The sequence below is a fragment of the Dreissena polymorpha genome, chromosome 6, assembly GCF_020536995.1.
Source record: "Dreissena polymorpha isolate Duluth1 chromosome 6, UMN_Dpol_1.0, whole genome shotgun sequence".
NCBI classification, from domain to species: Eukaryota; Metazoa; Mollusca; class Bivalvia; order Myida; family Dreissenidae; genus Dreissena; species Dreissena polymorpha.
Window position 1 is genome coordinate 28,279,992 of NC_068360.1, and position 20,872 is coordinate 28,300,863.

The 20,872-nt window shown below is 37.1% G+C and overlaps 1 protein-coding gene across 1 annotated transcript in view; it reads left to right on the forward strand.

The window, feature by feature from the left end:
* Window positions 1–20,872, forward strand: part of LOC127833949 (guanine nucleotide exchange factor DBS-like) — a 92,594-nt gene that overhangs the window by 13,788 nt on the left and 57,934 nt on the right. The window contains exons 4-8 of the mRNA XM_052359475.1: window positions 2,960–3,050; window positions 4,801–4,911; window positions 13,413–13,529; window positions 15,454–15,713; window positions 17,028–17,142. Of these exons, the coding sequence (XP_052215435.1) occupies window positions 2,960–3,050; window positions 4,801–4,911; window positions 13,413–13,529; window positions 15,454–15,713; window positions 17,028–17,142 (694 nt within the window). The remainder of the gene's footprint in view (window positions 1–2,959; window positions 3,051–4,800; window positions 4,912–13,412; window positions 13,530–15,453; window positions 15,714–17,027; window positions 17,143–20,872) is intronic.

Consider the following 20,872-nt stretch of genomic DNA (forward strand, 5'->3'; position numbering starts at 1 on the left):
TGTAAACACTCTAGAATTCTTATTTATTGTCTGATCTTCATGAAACTTAGTCAGAGCATTAGTTTTAATTATATCTTGGATGAGTTCCAAAATGGTTCTGTCTGTTGAAAAACATGGCCATCAGCGGGCGAGGCATTTTTCGTGATATGGCTATACTAAAACCTTATTAACACCCTAGAAGTTATATTGATAGTCCAATTTTCATAAAACTTGGTCAGAACACATGTCCCAATGATAGTATGAATGAGTTGAAAAATGGTTCTGGTTGGTTGAAAAACATGGACGCCAGGGGGCAGGGCAGTTTTCTTTATTTGAATATATAGTAAAATCTTGTTAACACTCAAGAACTTTTATCGTCCAATCTACATGAAACTTAGACAGAATTTGTTATCTTAGATGAGTTTGAAAATTCTTTCTTCTGTTGAAAAGCATGATCACCAGGGGTCAGGGCCTTATATGGCTATATTTAAACCTTGTTAACTCTCTAGAAGACAAATTCTTAGTCCAACCTTCATGAAACTTGGTCTGAACATTTGTTCCAATGATATTTGAGATGATTTCAAAAATGGTTCCGGTCCGTTGAACAACATGGCTGCCTGATGGCAGTGCATTTTTCCTTATTAGGCTAGAGTTAAACATTAACACCCTAGATGTCACATTTATAGTCCAATCTTTATGAAACTTGGTCAGAACATTTATTTTAATGATAGCTAGGCTGATTTCCAAAATAGTTCTGGTTTGCCAAAAACATGGCCACCATTTTTCCTTATATGGCTTAAGAGAAACCTTGGTAACACTCCAGAACAGAAGTGACATTGTTGGTGCAATATAAATGTAACCTAGTCAGAATACATGTTCGAATGACTTCTTCAGTTCAGCAATTATTCTGGTTTGTTGAAATACATGGCCGCCAGGGAAGGGGGTTCAGTTTTCGGCATATGGCTTTAGTGAAAGCTTGTTGATACTATATAACCCACATTTATTGACCAATCTTAATGAAACTTTGGTCCGAACATTAGTCCGAATTAAATCTCGGGTGATATTTATACTGGCTCATGTGAGCTCAAAAACTAGGTCAACAGGTCAAATAAAAACAACAACATGTTAATACACTAGAAGTCACATTTTTGGTCAAATCTTCATGAATCAGCTTGCACTTTTTCAGCACAGTTTAGTTTCTTTGATGAGCACCTTAGGGCCCATTTCCCTCTTGTTTATTAATTAAAGAGGTCGTGTATTAGTTTAAATTACCTCCCTTAATTTGGAACCTAAGTGCTTTGTAATGGATACTTAAAGAGGTTTTAGTGAAAGCTTGGACTTTTTAAAGAATTTTATAGAATGATATACCGGTAGGCAGCATGGATAACTTTAACCTCCCTTTATTTTGAACCTAAGGGAAATTGGGTTGTGGTTTTAATATAAGATACAAAACTGTCATCAGCTTTATGTGTGGTATGTACCCTTCACATGGAGTTGTTTTACAATTGTTTTAGTTTACTTGGAATTTTTCCATATTTAAGAGTATATCAGTCAATATAACAGCGATGAGTTTTGCTAATTCACTTCCTAGGTCAGCTGATTTACCAAACCTTTATAAGTACATATACTTATCCCTTTCCCATTCAGAAGCAAAGTGAAAATGGCTATGTGCATACAGCATAAAACCAGAACAGCCTGCGAGTAACTTGCAGTCTGTTCAGGTTTTATGCTATTTGCTACTCGTCATTAACTAAGGGTTGGAAATGAAACCTTTTCAAACTTGAATTTAGTAAGAAAGGTCTTTAATTAGAGGTAGAAAGGTATTACCGTACTTGACAACTGCCCTCTTTAAATCAGAGGTAGGGGGAGAACGGCTGGGAAAAGGATTTCATGACCAAGCCGGAAATCAAAATTATGATACTCAGATATGGTCAGTGCTCTGTGGAAAGGGGGTTTAATGCATGTGCGTAAAGTGTCCCAGATTTGCCTGTGCAGTCCCCACAGACTTATCAGGGACAACACTTTCCACCTAAACTGGATTTTTGCTGAGAAGAGACTTTCTTTAAACAGAAAATATCATCAAAGTGGAAAGTGTCGTCTCTGGGACTACACTTTACACACATGCATTACACCCTTTTCTCAGAGCATGGTTCAGTTGTATTGTAGCGCTCTTTCAAGCGAGCTTTATGGCAAACTGATTGACTTCTAATTAACATTATTTGATTTCGAAGTTAACAATTATATACTTATTATTTTTATCATAGAATGTATACCACACCACATTTCTACCCAGGGTGTATCCCAGCTACAACTGACTCAAAATTGCCTCAATTAGCCACAGCTTTCAACATTGTCAGTTGGAATATAGCTACAATTGTGTACATGTGAAAAAGGGTCTTATGCAATATGCACATCCAGGAGGTTTGGACAGGAGCTGCCCTGTGTGCTATTGAGACCACAAAACTTTGCATGACTTTATACCAGACAGGGTTGCTCCTGACCCCACTGCACAACTGGGAAGGTTTGTCTGGATATACGCTGACAGCCTAAGGCATAAGATCCATTTTAGCATGAACCTCTCAATTAGTCGTTTCAAACAAATCGATTCTGTTTGTCAAACATCTTAGCGCAACAGACCCAGTAATTTTATACAAGCCATTTAAGGATCTGAGATATGCCTTGTGGGAATTACTTTAAATGAGCCTCGATCTGTGAAAAGGGGTTTAATGCATTGCGTAAAGTGTAGTCCCAAATTAGCCTGTGTAGTCTGCACAGGCTAATCAAGGACAACACTTTCCGCCTTAACTGAATTTTTGCTAAAAAGGGACTTTTTTTTAAACAAAAAATACCATAAATGTGGAAAGTGTTGTCCCTGATTAGCCTGTGCAGACTGCACAGGCTAATCTGGGACAACACTTTTTGCACATGCATTTAACCCCCTTTTCACAGAGCATGGCTCAAATGCATGTTTTATCTCTAGGATGCATGAGACCCAGATGGGGTTTGTTCTGCTGGTGGATCGACGTCACAGTGGCTGGAGCTCAGTGCGCACCACGCTCATGAAATTGTCTGTAAGTACCAAGGGTGTAAGAAGCATATCAGCTTTATTCTGCGAAAACAGGGCTAAATGCATGTGCATAAAGTGTCTGCACAGGCTAATCAGGGACACCACTTTCCGTCTAAACTGGATTTTTGTTTTCAAGGGAACTAATTTGAACACAAAAGTCCATACAAGTGGAAAGTGTCATCCCTGATAAGCCTGTGCAGACTGCACAGGTTAATCTGGGACGACTCTTTAAGCACATGCATTAAGCCCAGTTTTCCCAAAGCGAGGCTGATATGAATATGTTAAGAAAACAGATCTCATTACGCTCATGATTTTGTCTGGTACAGGGGTATAAGAAACACATGAATATATTTACCGTAGTAAACAGAATGATATACCCTCATGTAATTGTCTTTAAGTAACAAGGGTGTAATTAGCATATGATCCTCTATCTGGGAATACTGGGCTTAATGCATGTGCGTAAAGTGTCTGCACAGGCTCATCAGGGACAACACTTTCTGTCTAAACTGGATTTGTGCTTTCAAGGGTATGAATTTTAACAAAAAATTCCATACAAGTGGAAAAAGTTGTCCCTGATTATCTTGTAAAGTCTAGAACAACACTTTAAGCACATGCATTAAGTCCAGTTTTCCCAAAGCAAGGCTCATATTAATATGTAAAGAAAATGGAACACACCATGGGTGGTAATTCCAGAAACATCTTAAGTCATTTCTTAAATATTTTCACTTAAGTTAAAAATTACAATGTTTTGTATTTCTTTACTCAATGAAGACATGCATCTTTTTTTTGTATTCCTCAAATAACATTGACATAATGACGTTATTTTGATGTAATTTTCGATGCCTAACTATTGCAGTATGAAATGAAACACTCAAGAAAAATTCCCATTTTAAGGATAAAAATAAAATTTAACTTAAAATGCTTCTAGAATACCACCCCAGGCTCATGAAACTGTCTGTAAGTATCTGGATAAGGGGTATAAGAAACACATGAATATGTTTAGTAAACAGAATATTATATTCCCTCATAAAATTGTCTGTTAGTATCTAGGACAGGGGTATAAGAAAAATATGTATATACAGAGCAAATCGAACATACCTACGTTTATAAAATTGTCTGTAAGTATATGTTACAGGGTTTTAAGAAACAAATAAATATGTAGAACAAACTAAATATACCTACGCCTATGATTGTCTGGATTCTTTTCTGTGTATCAAAGGTCATTGAATCCAGCTTTGTTTATTTTTTTCTGAAATTGTTGTGTTTTACTCATGTAAAGTCATATGCATTTTGCTGTTAATTTGAAAATCAATATATGTATTCTTTTCAATCATTTAGATGTTTTTTTTTTATATATTCGGGTTTTATAAGAGTAACAGTGTATTCAAGTGTTTTACATGTGCATTGTCAAGTCTTCTTCCCATGCTACAGTCCAGTGTCTTATCCCTTTACCACTTAGATACGTCTTTTTAAGTGTTTGTAGTGCCTTAGAAAGTTTAATTTAATAAAAGACCTCTCTTACTAGATTCAAGTTTTAACTGCTTCATTTCCAACCCTTAGATACTGATAAGCAGCAAACAGCATAAAACCTGAACAGACTGCGAGTAACTCGCAGGCTGTTCTGGTTTTATGCGGTTTCCACATAGCCATTTTCACTTAGCGTCTGAGTGGGAAAGGGTTATACATGCTGTATCAGCACTTCTTGCCTTGCCATATTCAAATGGTATTCTAGTGTTTTTCATATGCTGTTTCAGGGATACTTCCCCTGCCACATTCAAGTGGTGTTCCTGCTCCAACCCCACGGCTTCTTTCAGCGTGCATTCTCTGACTACAGGTCAAAGTTCAAAGAGGACCTGGAGTACAAGGTATAGTGAGCCTAATTCTGGGAACATTGGGCTTACTGCATGTGAATAAAGTGTCGTCCTATATTAATTAGCCTGTGCAGTCTTCACAGACTAATCAGGGACACACTTTTCGCTGTGTAACACTGTTTTTATTAGCTCATCTATTTTTTGAAAAAAAATTATGAGCTATTGTCATCACCTTGGCGTCGGCGTCAGCGTCCGGTTAAGTTATGCGTTTAGGTCCACTTTACTCATAAAGTATCAATGCTATTGCATTCAAACTTGGTACACTTACTAACTATCATGAGGGGACTAAGCAGGCAAAGTTAGATAACTCTGGCTTGCATTTTGACATAATTATGTGCCCTTTTTATACTTAGAAAATTGAAAATATGGTTAAGTTTTGTGTTTAGATCCACTTTTTTCCTAAAGTATCAAAGCTATTGCTTTCATACTTGCAACACTTACTAACTATCATAAGTGGACTGTGCAGGCAAAGTTATGTAACTCTGACTGGCATTTTGACAGAATTATGTGCCCTTTTTATACTTAGAAAATTGAAAATATGGTTAAGTTTTGTGTTTAGGTCCACTTTTTTCCTAAAGTATCAAAGCTATTGCTTTCATACTTGCAACACTTACTAACTATCATACTAAGGGGACTGTGCAGGCAAAGTAATGTAACTCTGACTGGCATTTTTACGGAATTATGGGCCCTTTTTACTTGAAAATTTGGTTAAGTTTTGTGTTTTGGTCCACTTTACCCCTAAAGTATCATAGATATTGCTTTCATACTTTGAACACTCGCAAACTATCATAAGGGGACAGTAAAGGACAAGTTGCATAACTCTGGTTGTCATTTTTACGGAATTATGGCCCTTTTTTGACTTAGTAACTTTGAATATATGGTTACATTTTGTGTTTAGATCCACTTTACTTCTAAAGTATAAAGTATTGCTTTTAAACTTCAAATACTTTCATGCTATCATGAGGGTACTGTACCTGGCAAGTTGAATTTTACCTTGACCTTTGAATGACCTTGACTCTCAAGGTCCAATTATTAAATTTTGTTAAAATTGCCATAACTTCTTTATTTATGATTAGATTCAATTGATACTTTGACAAAACAACTCTTATCTGACATACCACAATAGACTCCACCCAAACCATCCCCCATGCCCCCCCCCTCCCCGAATCCTCCCCCCCCCTGAATACCCCCTGAATCCCCCCCCCATTATTTTTTATGTCCCCCACTATAGTAGTGGGGGACATATTGTTTTTGCCCTGTCTGTTGGTTGGTATGTTGGTTGGTTGGTTGGTTGGTTGGTTGGTCGGTTTGCGCCAACTTTAACATTTGCAATAACTTTTGCAATATTGAAGATAGCAACTTCATATTTGGCATGCATATGTATCTCATGGAGCTGCACATTTTTAGTGGTGAAAGGTCCAGGTCATCCTTCAAGGTCAAAGGTCAAATATATGGGTCAAAATCGCTCATTTAATGTACACTTTTACAGTATTTCAATATTCAAGATAGCAACTTGATATTTGGCATGCATGTGTATCTCATGGAGCTGCACATTTTGAGTGTTGAAAGGTCAAGGTCATCCTTCAAGGTCAGAGGTCAAAATTATGTGGACAAAATCGCTCATTTTATGAGTACTTTTGCAATATTGAAGATAGCAACTTGATATTTGGCATGCATGTGTATCTCATGGAGCTGCACATTTTGAGTGGTGAAAGGTCAAGGTCATCCTTCAAGGTCAGAGGTCAAATATATGTGGCCCAAATCGCTTATTTTATGAATACTTTTGCAATATTGAAGATAGCAACTTGATATTTGGCATGCATGTGTATCTCATGGAGCTGCACATTTTGAGTGGTGAAAGGTCAAGGTCATCCTTTAAGGTCATATATATGGTTCAAAATTGCTCATGTAATGTCACTTCTGCAATATTGAAGCTAGCAATTTTATATTTGAAATGCATGTGTATCTCATGGAGCTGCACATTTTGAGTGGTGAAGGGTCAAGATCAAGGTCATCCTTCAAGGTCAAACATCATATAGAGGGACATTGTGTTTCACAAACACATCTTGTTTTAATTAAAGATCATCTAATAAATGACCACCATACCCTCACACTATACCCCCCGCCCCGTCCCCCACCCCAAAAAAATAATTTGTATGCCCTCGGTAGGGTGGCATATAGCAGTTGAACTGTCCGTCAGTATGTCAGTCCGTCCGTCCGTCCGAAAAAAACTTTAACATTGGCCATAACTTTTTCACTTTTGAAGATAGCAACTTGATATTTGGCATGCATGTGTATCTCATGGAGCTGCACATTTTGAGTGGTGAAAGGTCAAGGTCACCCTTTAAGGTCAAATGTCAAATTTATGGTGTCTGTCTGTCCGAAAACTTTAACATTGGCCATAACTTTTTCAATATTGAAGATAGCAACTTGATATTTGGCATGCATGTGTATCTAATAGAGCTGAACATTTCGAGGGGTGAAAGGTGAAGGTCAAGGTCATCCTTTAAGGTCAAAGGTCAAATATATGGCGTCTGTCCGTCCGAAAACTTTAACATTGGCCATAACTTCTTTAATATTGAAGATAGCAACTTGATATTTGGCATGCATGTGTATCTAATGAAGCTGCACATTTTGAGTGGTGGAAGTTCAAGGTCAAGGTCATCCTTCAAGGTAAATTTTTTTTTTTAAATTTCAAAGCGGCGTTCTCATTAAGCTGCACATTTTGAGTGGTTGAAGTTCAAGGTCAAGGTCATCCTTCAATGTCAAGGTCATCCTACAAGGTCAGAGGTAAAAAAAATAATTCAAAGCGGCGTTATCATGAAGCTACACATTTTGAGTGGAAGAAGTTCAAGGTCAAGGTCATCCTTCAAGGTCAAAAAATAAAAATAAAGAAATTTTAAAGCGGCGTTCTCATGAAGCTGCACATTTTGAATGGTGGAAGTTCAAGGTCAAGGTCATCCTTCAAGGTCAAAGTTCATTTTTTTTATATAAATGTCAAAGCGGCGTTCTCATAAAGCTGCACATTTTGAGTGGTGGAAGTTCAAGGTCAAGGTCATTCTTCAAGGTCAAGGTCATCCTTCAAGGTCAAAGGTAAAAAAAACATATTTCAAAGCGGCGTTATCATGAAGCTACGCATTTTGAGTGGTGGAAGTTCAAGGTCATCCTTCAAGGTCAAGGTCATCCTTCAAGGTCTAAGGTAAAAAAATTAATATTACAAAGCGGCGTTCACATAAAGCTGCCCATTTTGAGTGGTGGAAGTTCAAGGTCAAGGTCATCCTTCAAGGTCAATGGTAAAAAAAGATAAAAAAAAAAAAATGTTCAAACGGCGCAATAGGGGGCATTGTGTTTCTGACACATCTCTTGTTTTTTTCAAACATGGTTAAAAAACACAAATATATATTTTTATTAACCAGGTTTTCCGAAGGAAAAAACTGGTTATTAGATTGGCGAATGCGGGCGGGCTGGCTGGCTGGCTGGCTGGCTGGCTGGCTGGCGGGCTGGCCGCCGGGCGGAACAAGCTTGTCCGGGCCATAACTATGTCGTTCATTGTCAGATTTTAAAATCATTTGGCACATTTGTTCACCATCATTGGACGGTGTGTCGCGCGAAATAATTACGTCGATATCTCCAAGGTCAAGGTCACACTTTGAGTTCAAAGGTCTAAAATGGCCATGAATGAGCTTGTCCTGGCCATAACTATGTCATTCATTGTGAGATTTTAAAATCATTTGGCACATTTGTTCACCATCATGGGACGGTGTGTCGCACGAAAGAATCACGTCAATATCTCCAATGTCAAGGTCGCCACGACTAAAAATAGATTTTTTTTAAAAACAAACTTACAAAGGGGGTTAATTTTGTTTGTTCATTTCAAAAGTTCAGTTTGAGTTTTCTCCCTTTATCAGATTTTTTTTTCACAATGAAAACCTGGTTTTGTGACAATTTTGTCCCTTGTTATTATTTTATTTTTGAAATACCGTCCAACCATCCCACCCAAGAATCCCCTCACCCTCCCCCCCCAATTTTTTTTTATTATTTTTGCATTTTTGGAAGATAATGTAATAAATGACCACACCCCCACACTATACACCCCTCTCCACTCCACCCCTCCCTCCTTTGTGATTGAAATTGAGATAGGTCCCTACACCCTTAAAAAGAAAAATAGCTGAGCGGTCTGCACCCACAAGGCGGTGCTGTCGTTTTAAAAAGAGACCACCTTTAAACGAAAAAATCCATAAAACCAGAAAGTGTTGTCCCTGATAAGCCTGTGCAGAATGCACAGGCTAATCTGGGATCACACTTTATGCACATGCATTATGCCCAGTTTTTTAGAAGGAGGGTTAAATAATCAACCGCCTCACCAGGTTGTATCTCATCACCATATGGTGGGCTTCTGTTCCCATGACTACGACCATTCTTAAGATCGGCCATAGTATAATGTTTAAATATCTGGCCAATGGAAATAGAATTGTAAATTTTACAAGCATTCTGATTGGTCAATACATAAAATTGAGCCTAAGTTTTAAAGTGAGGACGTTGGTTTGCGTGAGATCAGAAAGGTTTTATGCTAAAGGCACATTTGTTTTTGTTTTTTTCAAAGGGTATCGTACCTTAAGGTCATTGACTATAAAGGGTTTGGAGAATCATTTAGAGTATTTGCAGAGCTTAATATAAGATAGATCTAATGAGGTCATTTTATCTTATGATATTCCTTGTAAGGTATATACATTAAACGTATGCAGTTGATACATGTCCTTGATACAAAATGTCCATATTGTTAAAATACATTTAAAAGCTGCACAGTTTACACTATAGCATAGAGGTACCAACAAATGCATCCTGTCTCATTTCAAGGACAGCTCCCTACCTATATCAGGCCACTCATGAATAAGATAATTTACATGTTTTAGTGTGCAGCATTGTCTCTGATTTGAACTTAAATGCTAATACTGCTGGTGCATTATGGCATAGAAGATATTGCATGGGAACAAAACAAACATGTGCATGCATGCATAAGCGCACCCAGTAGCTATGTTTTATTATTAACCAGGTTTTCCGAAGGAAAAAACTGGTTATTAGATTGGCGAATGCGGGCGGGCTGGCTGGCTGGCGGGCTGGCTGGCTGGCGGGCTGGCTGGCTGGCTGGCGGGCTGGCGGAATAAGCTTGTCCGGGCCATAACTATGTCGTTCATTGTCAGATTTTAAAATCATTTGGCACATTTGTTCACCATCATTGGACGGTGTGTCGCGCGAAATAATTACGTCGATATCTCCAAGGTCAAGGTCACACTTTGAGTTCAAAGGTCAAAAATGGCCATAAATGAGCTTGTCCGAGCCATAACTATGTCGTTCATCGTCAGATTTTAAAATCATTTGGCACATTTGTTCACCATCATTGGACGGTGTGTCGCGCGAAATAATTACGTCGATATCTCCAAGGTCAAGGTCACACTTTGAGTTCAAAGGTCAAAAATGGCCATAAATGAGCTTGTCCTGGCCATAACTATGTCATTCATTGTGAGATTTTAAAATCATTTGGCACATTTGTTCACCATCATGGGACGGTGTGTCCCACGAAAGATTCACGTCAATATCTCCAATGTCAAGGTCGCCACGACTAAAAATAGATTTAAAAAAAAAAAAAAAAAAATTACAAAGGGGGTTAATTTTTTTTGGTCATTTCAAAAGTTCAGTTTGAGTTTTCTCCCTTTATCAGATTTTTTTTTCACAATGAAAACCTGGTTTTGTGACAATTTTGTCCCTTGTTATTCATGGGCTCTTAAAGTGCCTGAGATCTTTAGTACATATTAAGCTCCTAAACCAGTGCACCCAATTTATTATGCTGTTTTGTTTGAAAAACAAGGTATCATGAGATACCGTTTCTATCAATCTTAATTTATCGTATAAGGCTTTATGCAAATTCAACAAAGGCTGGTCTGAAATACTCCAGACAATTAGTTGGGTGTAGCCTCACATTTTAAGTATTACATGACTTGTGTTCAAGTTAAATCACTGCGTATTGTGAGGTGTATTCATAACCATAGAATCAATAGAAAGAACTCATTTGACATTAAGAATTGGTTAAAGGGAAAACATGGATAAAGTATATCCATTTAATTGTTCCATATACTATTTTCTATTTGTTGATGGTCCGATAGTTCTCCTACAATTATTAATGTACAACATGCAAACTTGCATGCATTTGTCTGTAGTATATTAAGAGCTGCGACTGAATAATTTTTATCAATCATCATTAAAAATTACACAATTTACTAAAATTATTTGTTTAAAAAAAAAAATGTGCCAAAATGAATGAAGACACTGTCAGATAATTTATAATTACCTTTTCCTATTCAATTGATGCTTGGATACTCCTGTGAATATAACATCACTTATGGAATGTATTGATATTTAATAGCGTGATCGAGCTTTCAAATGAAATAAAAGATTTACTTAAACATATTCTTGCAATTTATTTTAAATAAAGTCATGTATTAAATTTGTTTTTACAGAAAGATACTCTAATGTTAAAATTTGACCACCATGTACAAAGATAAGCAATTGATGTACTTAAGTATAAACCTAAAAGTATTAAATTAAACTTAAATGAAATGTGCTCATTATAATTTGATATTACAGTCATTAACCCTTTACCACTTAGATATTTAATATAACCCATTTGTAGTCCTTAGAAAGTTAAATTAAATTAAAGACCTTTTTATGACCCCCTTCGAAGAAGAGGGGGTATATTGCTTTGCTCATGTCGGTCTGTTGGTCGGTCGGTCTGTCCGTCCACCAGGTGGTTGTCAGACGATAACTCAAGAACGCTTGGGCCTAGGATCATGAAACTTCATAGGTACATTGATCATGACTCGCAGATGACCCCTATAGATTTTGAGGTCACTAGGTCAAAGGTCAAGGTCACGGTGATCCGAAATAGTAAAATGGTTTTTGAATGATAACTCAAGAACACATATGCCTAGGATCATGAAACTTCATGGGTAGATTGATCATGACTTGAAGATGACCCCTATTGATTTTGAGGTCACTAGGTCAAAGTTCAAGGTCATGGTGACCCGAAATAGTAAAATGTTTTCCGGATGATAACTCAAGAATGCATACGCCTAGGATCATGAAACTTCATTGGTAGATTGATCATGACTCGCAGATGACCCCTATTGATTTTGAGGTCACTAGGTCAAAGGTCAAGGTCACGGTGACCTGAAATAGTAAAATGGTGTCCGGATGATAACTCAAGAATGCTTATGGCTAGGAGCATGAAACTTCATAGGTACATTGATCATGACTGGCAGATGACCCCTATTGATTTTCAGGTCAAAGGTCAAGGTCACAGTGACAAAAAACATATTCACACAATGGCTCTCACTACAACGAAGAGCCCATATGGGGGGCATGCATGTTTTACAAACAGCCCTTGTTTACTATATATTCAAGTTTTAAAGGCTTCATTTCCAACCCTTAGATACTGATGAGCAGCAAACAGCATAAACCTGAACAGACTGCGAGTTACTCTCAGGCTGTTCTGGTTTTATGCTGTTTACATATAGCCATTTTCACTTTGCATCTGAGTGATAAAGGGTTAATATATGGTGCAATCCAATTGGAGCTTATTTGTCACACTTAGCATTTTCAGAAGGTGCATATATTGACCTGGATGATGACTTTGTAATACTCAATCATGTAGTGGAATTGGTGGCCACGTTTTTAAATTTAACAACATTCAGTGTTGAGTTGTGCAGAAAAGACAATTAGCGTAATTCACAACTATGTCAATTATCAATTTGATTTCACTTCAATATTGTCCAATTATTTGTATAACAACGTGTGATCAAAGTTAACACAATGTTATTGAGTAATACAATTTCAATAATCGGTTTGTTGTTCAGTAAATAATTATTTTCTGCCAAAAATTATTTTGATTTCACGGAATCAGCCAAATAACCAGTCTTAAAACTGGGCTTAACTTTCCTTAACACTTTACCACTTAGATATGTATTTTCACACATTTGTAATCCCTCAGAAAGTTAAATTGTATTAAAGGCCTTTCTTACTAGATCCAAGTTTTAAACACTTCGTGTTCAACCCTTAGATACTGATGAGCAGCAAACAGCATAGAACCTGAACAGACTGCGAGTAACTTGCAGGCAGTTCTGGTTTTATGCTGTTTGCACATATCCATTTTCACTTTTCTTCTTAGACAGAAAGGGTTAAGAGAATTTAGCTTGCTTAGTATATACTGAAAGGACAGATGCCTCTGGAAGGACATTATAATAAAGGCAATCACTGTTATGCAAAAATCAGCTAAGGGTAAATATGTTGCATTTTGAAACTCATGCGGTTACACAAAAGCAATAACTGTTGCACAGGAACATCTGTAAATAAACACTTTGGATGATAAAGCTCAGGTTGATCTTAATCACCATCAAGTCATCCATGTTTGACAAGTTAATAAAATATCATATTGTATGCAGGTGGTCTCCATGGACACCCCAGAGGATATGTTTGACTGGGTGGACGCGGAGATGGTGACCACAGACATGGGCGGGCAATTGGACTTTGATGCTAACGAGTGGACACAAAACAGATCTGTAAGTATCAAGATATGAAATAGACTGTGCCTGCCAACTGCTGTTACATATGGATATGAAGAAGAACAGAATGCTTCTGGAAAACTGGGATTAATTATGCATGTGCGTAAAGTGTCCTCTCAGATTAGCCTGTGCAAAAGGCACAGAATAATACAGGACAATACTTTCAGACTGGATTTTGCTAGGAAGACTTCCTTAAAACAAAAAGGTACCATAAACCCTTTCAGCGCTGGAACCGAAATTTGATGGCCTTTGCAAACAGTTTGGATCCAGATGAGACGCCACAGAACGTGGCGTCTCATCAGGATCCAAACTGTTTGCTATTCTGATAGTATTCTTTGAAAAAAAAATAGAAGAAAATTCTAATTTTAGAAATTCAGCAGACAACATTTTAGCAGAAGACAAATTTCCCAGCATGCAAAGGGTTAAAACAAAAAGGTACCATTAAAGTGGAAAGTGTCCTCCCTGATTAGCCTGTGTGGAACATGCTGATCTGGAAAGACTCTTTACACGCATGCATTAAGCCCTGTTTTCCAATATCAAGGCTTGAAAGTGCATGCCAACTGGTGTACCCTAAATGTTGTGGTGCAGCAGACTTTTCAGTATGAACAATTACTAAATGGATATGCATGAACTATAAATACAAAAAATCAGAATTATTATTTGACACTTGTTGATTCTTTGATATTAGGATGACTTATTACAGATTTATAATACATAGACTGCATATGACCAGCGTCAAGCGAAAATGGGTCTTATGCCATATGCAGCTAATGTTACTCCAGACTAGTCTGTACAATCACGCAGTTTGGTCAGGAGCTTCACTTTCCCATTATAACATCAAGAAACCTTGCGGGACACATTATCTCGTGACCTGACTAAAAGGGCTCAGGCTGGTCTGGAGCCTCACTGGCCAAGTATGGAATAAGACCCCTTTTTGCATTACACTGCTTATATACAGTGTCTAAGCCTTGATAAATAAATGTATCAGTATCCAGCACTAATCTTGTATTCTTTATATACCATAAATACTCAGTTATAGGTCTACTCACTCATAAGTGTTCTATAGAATGAACATGTGATATTGTGTGTTTGTCAACTTCATCAAAATAGTCAAAATCTCAAGAAATGTGAGTTTTGTTAATTGCTCAATGAGGCTTTATAATAAACCCCTCCCAACAAGTAGAGGAATGTATTCTGGATTCACCATGTAGGTATGTCCATAGACGCAAACTTGCCCGATATAGACTCTAGACACAAACTGTCCGCTGAGATGCTTTTTTTCAGTGCAAAGCATTCAAACTTGCACAATTATTTTCTTATTTCTGCAATTTGAGCATGTGCAATTTTAGCACTTTTTATTCCCTACATGGAACATTGAAATGGCAGAGGTTTTTCTTCACTACTTTGGCAAGCTCAAGTTTGATGCCAAAATATCCAGTCCTAATGTGCTGAGTCTGCAGAATCTGGGAGTAGTAATGGCATTTACCAGACAAATTAAAGCATTTGTATGCAATAATGTATGTGATCTTATCTTGAGGTGGGGGGTGGACTACTCATTTAGGTACGAAGTTCTTATAATCAGGCATTTTACGAAAACCAGCACCTAACATATATATATGTGACTTATTAATGTATTCATAAACAATGGGCTGGTCATTAACATTAAGCACTAAAAAAGTATTTCTAAAACCTATGAACCTTCAATTTGTTTCTATACATTTCAAACAGCCACATGATTTCCACTGTTTTACAATTATTTCTTCAGACATATTATTGCTTGTTTACAATTTGCAATTGTACGCTATGGCTACCAACAAGAAAATAATTTAATATATAAGTTACTTAAAAATATGGCTAAGTAAAGTACCATAAAACTGTCTTTTTTGTACTTTTTGAAAACAATTGACCATTACTTTTGCAGGCCGTAGAAAAATTCAGTTGCAATACGGAGAAGATTGCTGTGAATTTGACAAATTTGATACGAAAAATGGATATAGCCTGCACACCAAATGATGTCCAGGGGACAGAAAAACAGATCAAAGAGCACATTGCCCAGAGAAACGAGCTTCTAGAGGACCTGGAGTCTTCCACCGGTCATGGACAGACCCTGCTTGAATGCATCAAGGGGGACAACCCTAGAACTCCCATGGTTCAACTTTCCCATGTCCTAGATGTGGAAAGGTGGTTACTTCCCTTGTTTTCAATTTTCATTTTTTTAAGGGAAAATTTTAAAATAAAGGATTCTTAATTTTAATATATTAGGAATTGTTTGAACTAATTATATAAATATGAATGTCTCTTGTTCAGAACAAATTTCTTATTTAAAAAAAAAAAGGATTTTCTTTTGCAAGCAAACTTAAATTGTCCATATTGAAATCTAGTTTTTATAATTCAGAAAATGGCCATAGTAAGAGAAGCGTATTTAAGGTCTGCAGCATAGTTTGACATTTCAAAATTGTGTTGAAATTGCTAATGTTTTAAAAGCCAAGGTAAATCTGAAATAACACCAAAACAACTATAGAAGTTTAATTCCATATTATAAGACCATGGTTTATTAAGTTGAGCCTCATGACCAAGGTAACTTTAAATCAGAACTTAAAAGCATGATTTATTAACAAATTAACAATACCAGCTTATCTATCTTTCCCTGTGCATAATACTTCTTTTTCATTGGCTAATACTTTGAATGCTGACCATGTATTTTTATGCCCCTCTTCGAAGAAGAAGGGGTATATTGTTTTGCTGGCTGTCTGTCTGTAGGCCAGTCTGAATGTCCTTAGACCAGCTCATTTCTGATCAATAACTCGTCAACGAATTGACCGATTGGCTTGATACTTCACATGTGAATTAGCCTTGGACAGTAGAAAACCACTATAGAAATTGGGGTCACTAGGTCAAAGGTCAAGGTCACTGTCTCACTAAGTGTGAAAATCGTTTCGGATCAAGAACTCTTCAACGAATTTACCGATTGGCTTGATTCTTCACATGCGCATTGGCCTTGAACAGTAGATGACCCCTATTGAAATTGGGGTCACTAGTTCAAAGCCCTGTTTGGAGGGGCATATGTCTCAGACCGCGGAACACTTGTTTCATATAAGGCCAGTAGCTCAGTATGATAATAAAAGTAACAAGACTTCTTACTGAACACCATGTTATTGTATGGATGTTATTTATATTGGGATCAAGCTTAGTTCTGGTCCAATATTTTGACTGACTCTTAATCACATCATATGGGGGCAGTGAAAAGCCAGGTAACTAATAATCTCACAGATATAATTCATTGGAGCCTTGCTCTGGTAAAACAGGGTGTAATGCATATGAGTATAGTGTCATCTCAGATAATCCTCTGCAGTCTGCACAGGCTCATCAGGGACAACACTTTCCACCTAAACTGGATTTTCTTTTAGAAGAAACTCCCTTTAAACAAAAACATCAATGAAAGCGGACTGCACAAATCTTTCATTAAACCAACACACAATGTTCCCTGGTTTACAGACTGATCATCCAACTTGAGGAGACCAAGAGGAAGTTTGAGGAATATTGGGAGAGCCACTACAGAAAACTGCAACAGTCGCTACAGCTCCGAATGTTTGAGGAGGAATTTAAGGCAGTAAGTGAACTCAATTGTTTCATGTTTGGAATTACTTTTTACCGCTTACAGCTCCGAAAGTTTGAAGAGGAATTTTAAGCAGTAAGTGAACTCAATTGTTTCATGTTTGGAATTACTTTTTACTGCTTACAGATGCACTTTGTCTTCTTTGTAGTCCCTTAGAAAATTAAATTATATTGAGGACCTTTCTTACTAGATTCAAGTTTTATTTGCTCCATGTCTAACCCTAGGAAAGCAAACAACATAACACCGAAACAGGCTGCAAGTTACTTTTAGGCTGTTCTTGATTTATACTGCTTGCAAAAACCATTTTTCTGTGAGGGAACCCTTTCCCCCATCAGTAGCAAAGTGAAAATGGCTATATGCAACCAGCATAAAACCAGAACAGCCTGCGAGCAACTGGCCGTATGTTCAGGTTTTATGCTGTTTGCTGCTCATCAGTATTATCTTTGGGTTTGAAATGAAGCCTGTAAAACTAGAATCTAGTAAGAAAGGTTTTGTAATTGAATGTATTTCGTATAGGACTAGAAACACTTTAGTAGAGGACTAGAAGCACATCAAAGTGGGCTTCTCAGTGGGAAAGGGTTAAATAAAAATTGTTGTGTATTTGCACTTCACCAACAACACTGTTTAGCACTATCATTGCCCGATAAGCCCTGCCTACTGTATAGTGTTGAATGTTTGCCACTGGTACTATTACTTGTTATTAAGCGTTTGAATAAACCTTGCCTCTAATACACTGGTCACTATGCAGCCAAAAGATAATAAAAATGTACATTGAAATAGCAGGTGGATATCGCAACATCTCCTTGCATCCCAGCCCCCCCCCCCACCCCTTCTGCCCTGCTGCCTGGTCTGATTAATACAAAGAGCGTGAACACCCCTTCAAATTAAATTTGAGCTGTGGTCTGGGAAAAAATGGTTTAATGTATCTGCGTAAAGTATCGTCCCAGATTAGCCTGTGCAGTCCATGCAGGCTAATCAGGGGCGACCTTTTCTGCATAGACACTTTACGTAGTGCATTATGCCTGTGTGGACACTTTACATAGTGCATTAAGCCTGTGTGGACACTTTACGTAGTGCATTATGCCTGTGTGGACACTTTACGTAGTGCATTAAGCCTGTGTGGACACTTTACATAGTGCATTAAGCCTGTGTGGACACTTTACGTAGTGCATTATGCCTGTGTGGACACTTTACATAGTGCATTAAGCCTGTGTGGACACTTTACGTAGTGCATTATGCCTGTGTGGACACTTAGTAGCTGTGGACACTTACGTAGTGCATTAAGCCTGTGTGGACACTTAACGTAGTGCATTATGCCTGTGTGGACACTTTACGTAGTGCATTAAGCCTGTGTGGACACTTTACGTAGTGCATTAAGCCTGTGTGGACACTTTACGTAGTGCATTAAGCCTGTGTGGACACTTTACGTAGTGCATTAAGCCTGTGTGGACACTTTACGTAGTGCATTAAGCCTGTGTGGACACTTTACGTAGTGCATTAAGCCTGTGTGGACACTTTACGTAGTGCATTAAGCCATGTTTCCCCAGAGCAAGGCTCATATATTTGTGAACTCTCATAATTTAAGCCTGACACATCCCCTAAATGTCCACTAAGCCTTGCTTTGTTTGTGAACTCTCATAATTTAAGCCTGACACATCCCCGCAATGTCCACTGTGCCTTGTTATGTTTGTGAACTCTCAAAATTTAAGCCTGACACATCCCCTCAATGTCCACTGTGCCTTGCTGTTTGTGAACTTTCATAATTTAAGCCTGACACATCCCCTCAATGTCCACTGTGGTATAAATATAAACTACAAAATGATGCAGAATTCTTTGTATCTTTTTATAAATAAGTATGTTATTGCCAAACTGGGTAATAAGGAAGTTAAACTGTAGAATATGTAGATATCTGATTACTTTTAAAATGTTTCTAGACACCCAAGTATTTTATCATCTGCAGTAAATCTATTGGAGAATAAGGAAGTCATGTTTATATGCTCATGTTGTGGTTATAATATATTTGTTTTGTTATATTTAACCATTAAACTATTGAATTACATTCTGCTGTTTGGATATTAAATTACTGAAGTGCAGGACAAATTCAATGTGATTGCCTCAAAATTGCTTTCTGTATGCAAACCAAGCTATGTATAAATGTGTTCTATATTAATGTGTATACCTTAGTTATGAATTAAAATTATTTACAATGATTAAAGGTTCTTTTATGCAAAATATATATTGGGATTAGGTTTTAGATAACAAATTAATACATTTTTTAAATGTGTTATTTTTTTTTAAAGTAGAATAATAAGAACTACTAATTTTGCGTCTTGGGCTTCTGAAAGTTCTTAATGCTGGTTAACATTCAACATTATTTGTTCGATAGGTTTGCATAAACCATTTTCAGGAAAACATCGGCCTAAAGCAGATTTTGAATATGTTACAATTATTGTGTAAAATATTGCTGAAAGTTAAAGGTGTTAGCTTTAGTCTGAGGTTTGAAGGCAGATTTGTTAGCTTGGTTGGTAGAGAGTGGACTTCAAATCAGAAGATTGAAGGGTGATTTAACTATTTTTTCACTTAATAATTACTTTAAGAATTTGCGCTTTTTGGATAAAATACCTAAACTAAATATATATATTGTGTTTAATATTTTCTACAGCAAATAATGGTCAATATGAAGTCCAAAAGAGGTTTATTGATTGGTTCTTGATTTTCACTGATATGAAGATGGTCATAACATAGTAAACTGTTATAACACATGATTGACAGTTGCCTTTTTTATCTTTGCCAATCATGGACCTTTGACTGGCAGCAATGGTTGAAACATTGTCACCAATGATATGGGAATGGTCATAAACATAGAGAGGTTACAAATAACTTAAAAATTCTGTATTTCCAGGTTACAGCACTTAAACATGCTAAATATATTTGCAGCACCAGATAATGTTAAAGATGGACCTTGTATCTTCTTCTGCTGTTGTTGTTGCTTTGTACTTATAGTAAAATGCCCTGATATGATTCCATGTCATGTCATTTTTAAGTGCTATATATTTATTCCAGTGCAAGGTTACACAACAATAATAAATGCTCTTTAATTCTCCCAGTTCCAGGTTACACACCAATAATAAATGCTATATATTTCTTCCAGTCCCATTGTTATGCCTCAATTATAAATGTTATATATTTTGTCCAAGTTCAAAGGTTACACAGCAATAATAAATGCTATATGTTTCTCCCAGTTCTCTTGTACACACCAATAATAAATGCTCTCTTTTTTGCAGTGCCAGCTCATGTTTGAGATGGACCTTGGTTTGCTGTTGTTGTTTTTGTTGTTGTTTTTATGCCCCCGGTAGGGTGGCATATAGCAGTTGAACTGTCCGTCAGTCTGTGTGTTGGTCCGAAAACTTTAACATTGGCCATAACTTTTGCAATATTGAAGATAGCAACTTGAATTTTGGCATGCATGTGTATCTCATGGAGCTGCACAATTTTAGTGGTGAACGGTCAAGGTCATCCTTCAAGGTCAAAGGTCAAATATATGGCTTCAAAATGGCACAGTAGGGGGCATTGTGTTTCTGACAAATTCATCTCTTGTTTACTTATAGTAAAATGCCATGATGTAATTGCATGTAGGTTATATGCCATTTGTAAGTTCTTTATATTTATTCCAGTTACAGGTTACACACCACTTATAAATGCTATACATTTCTCCCAGTTCCAG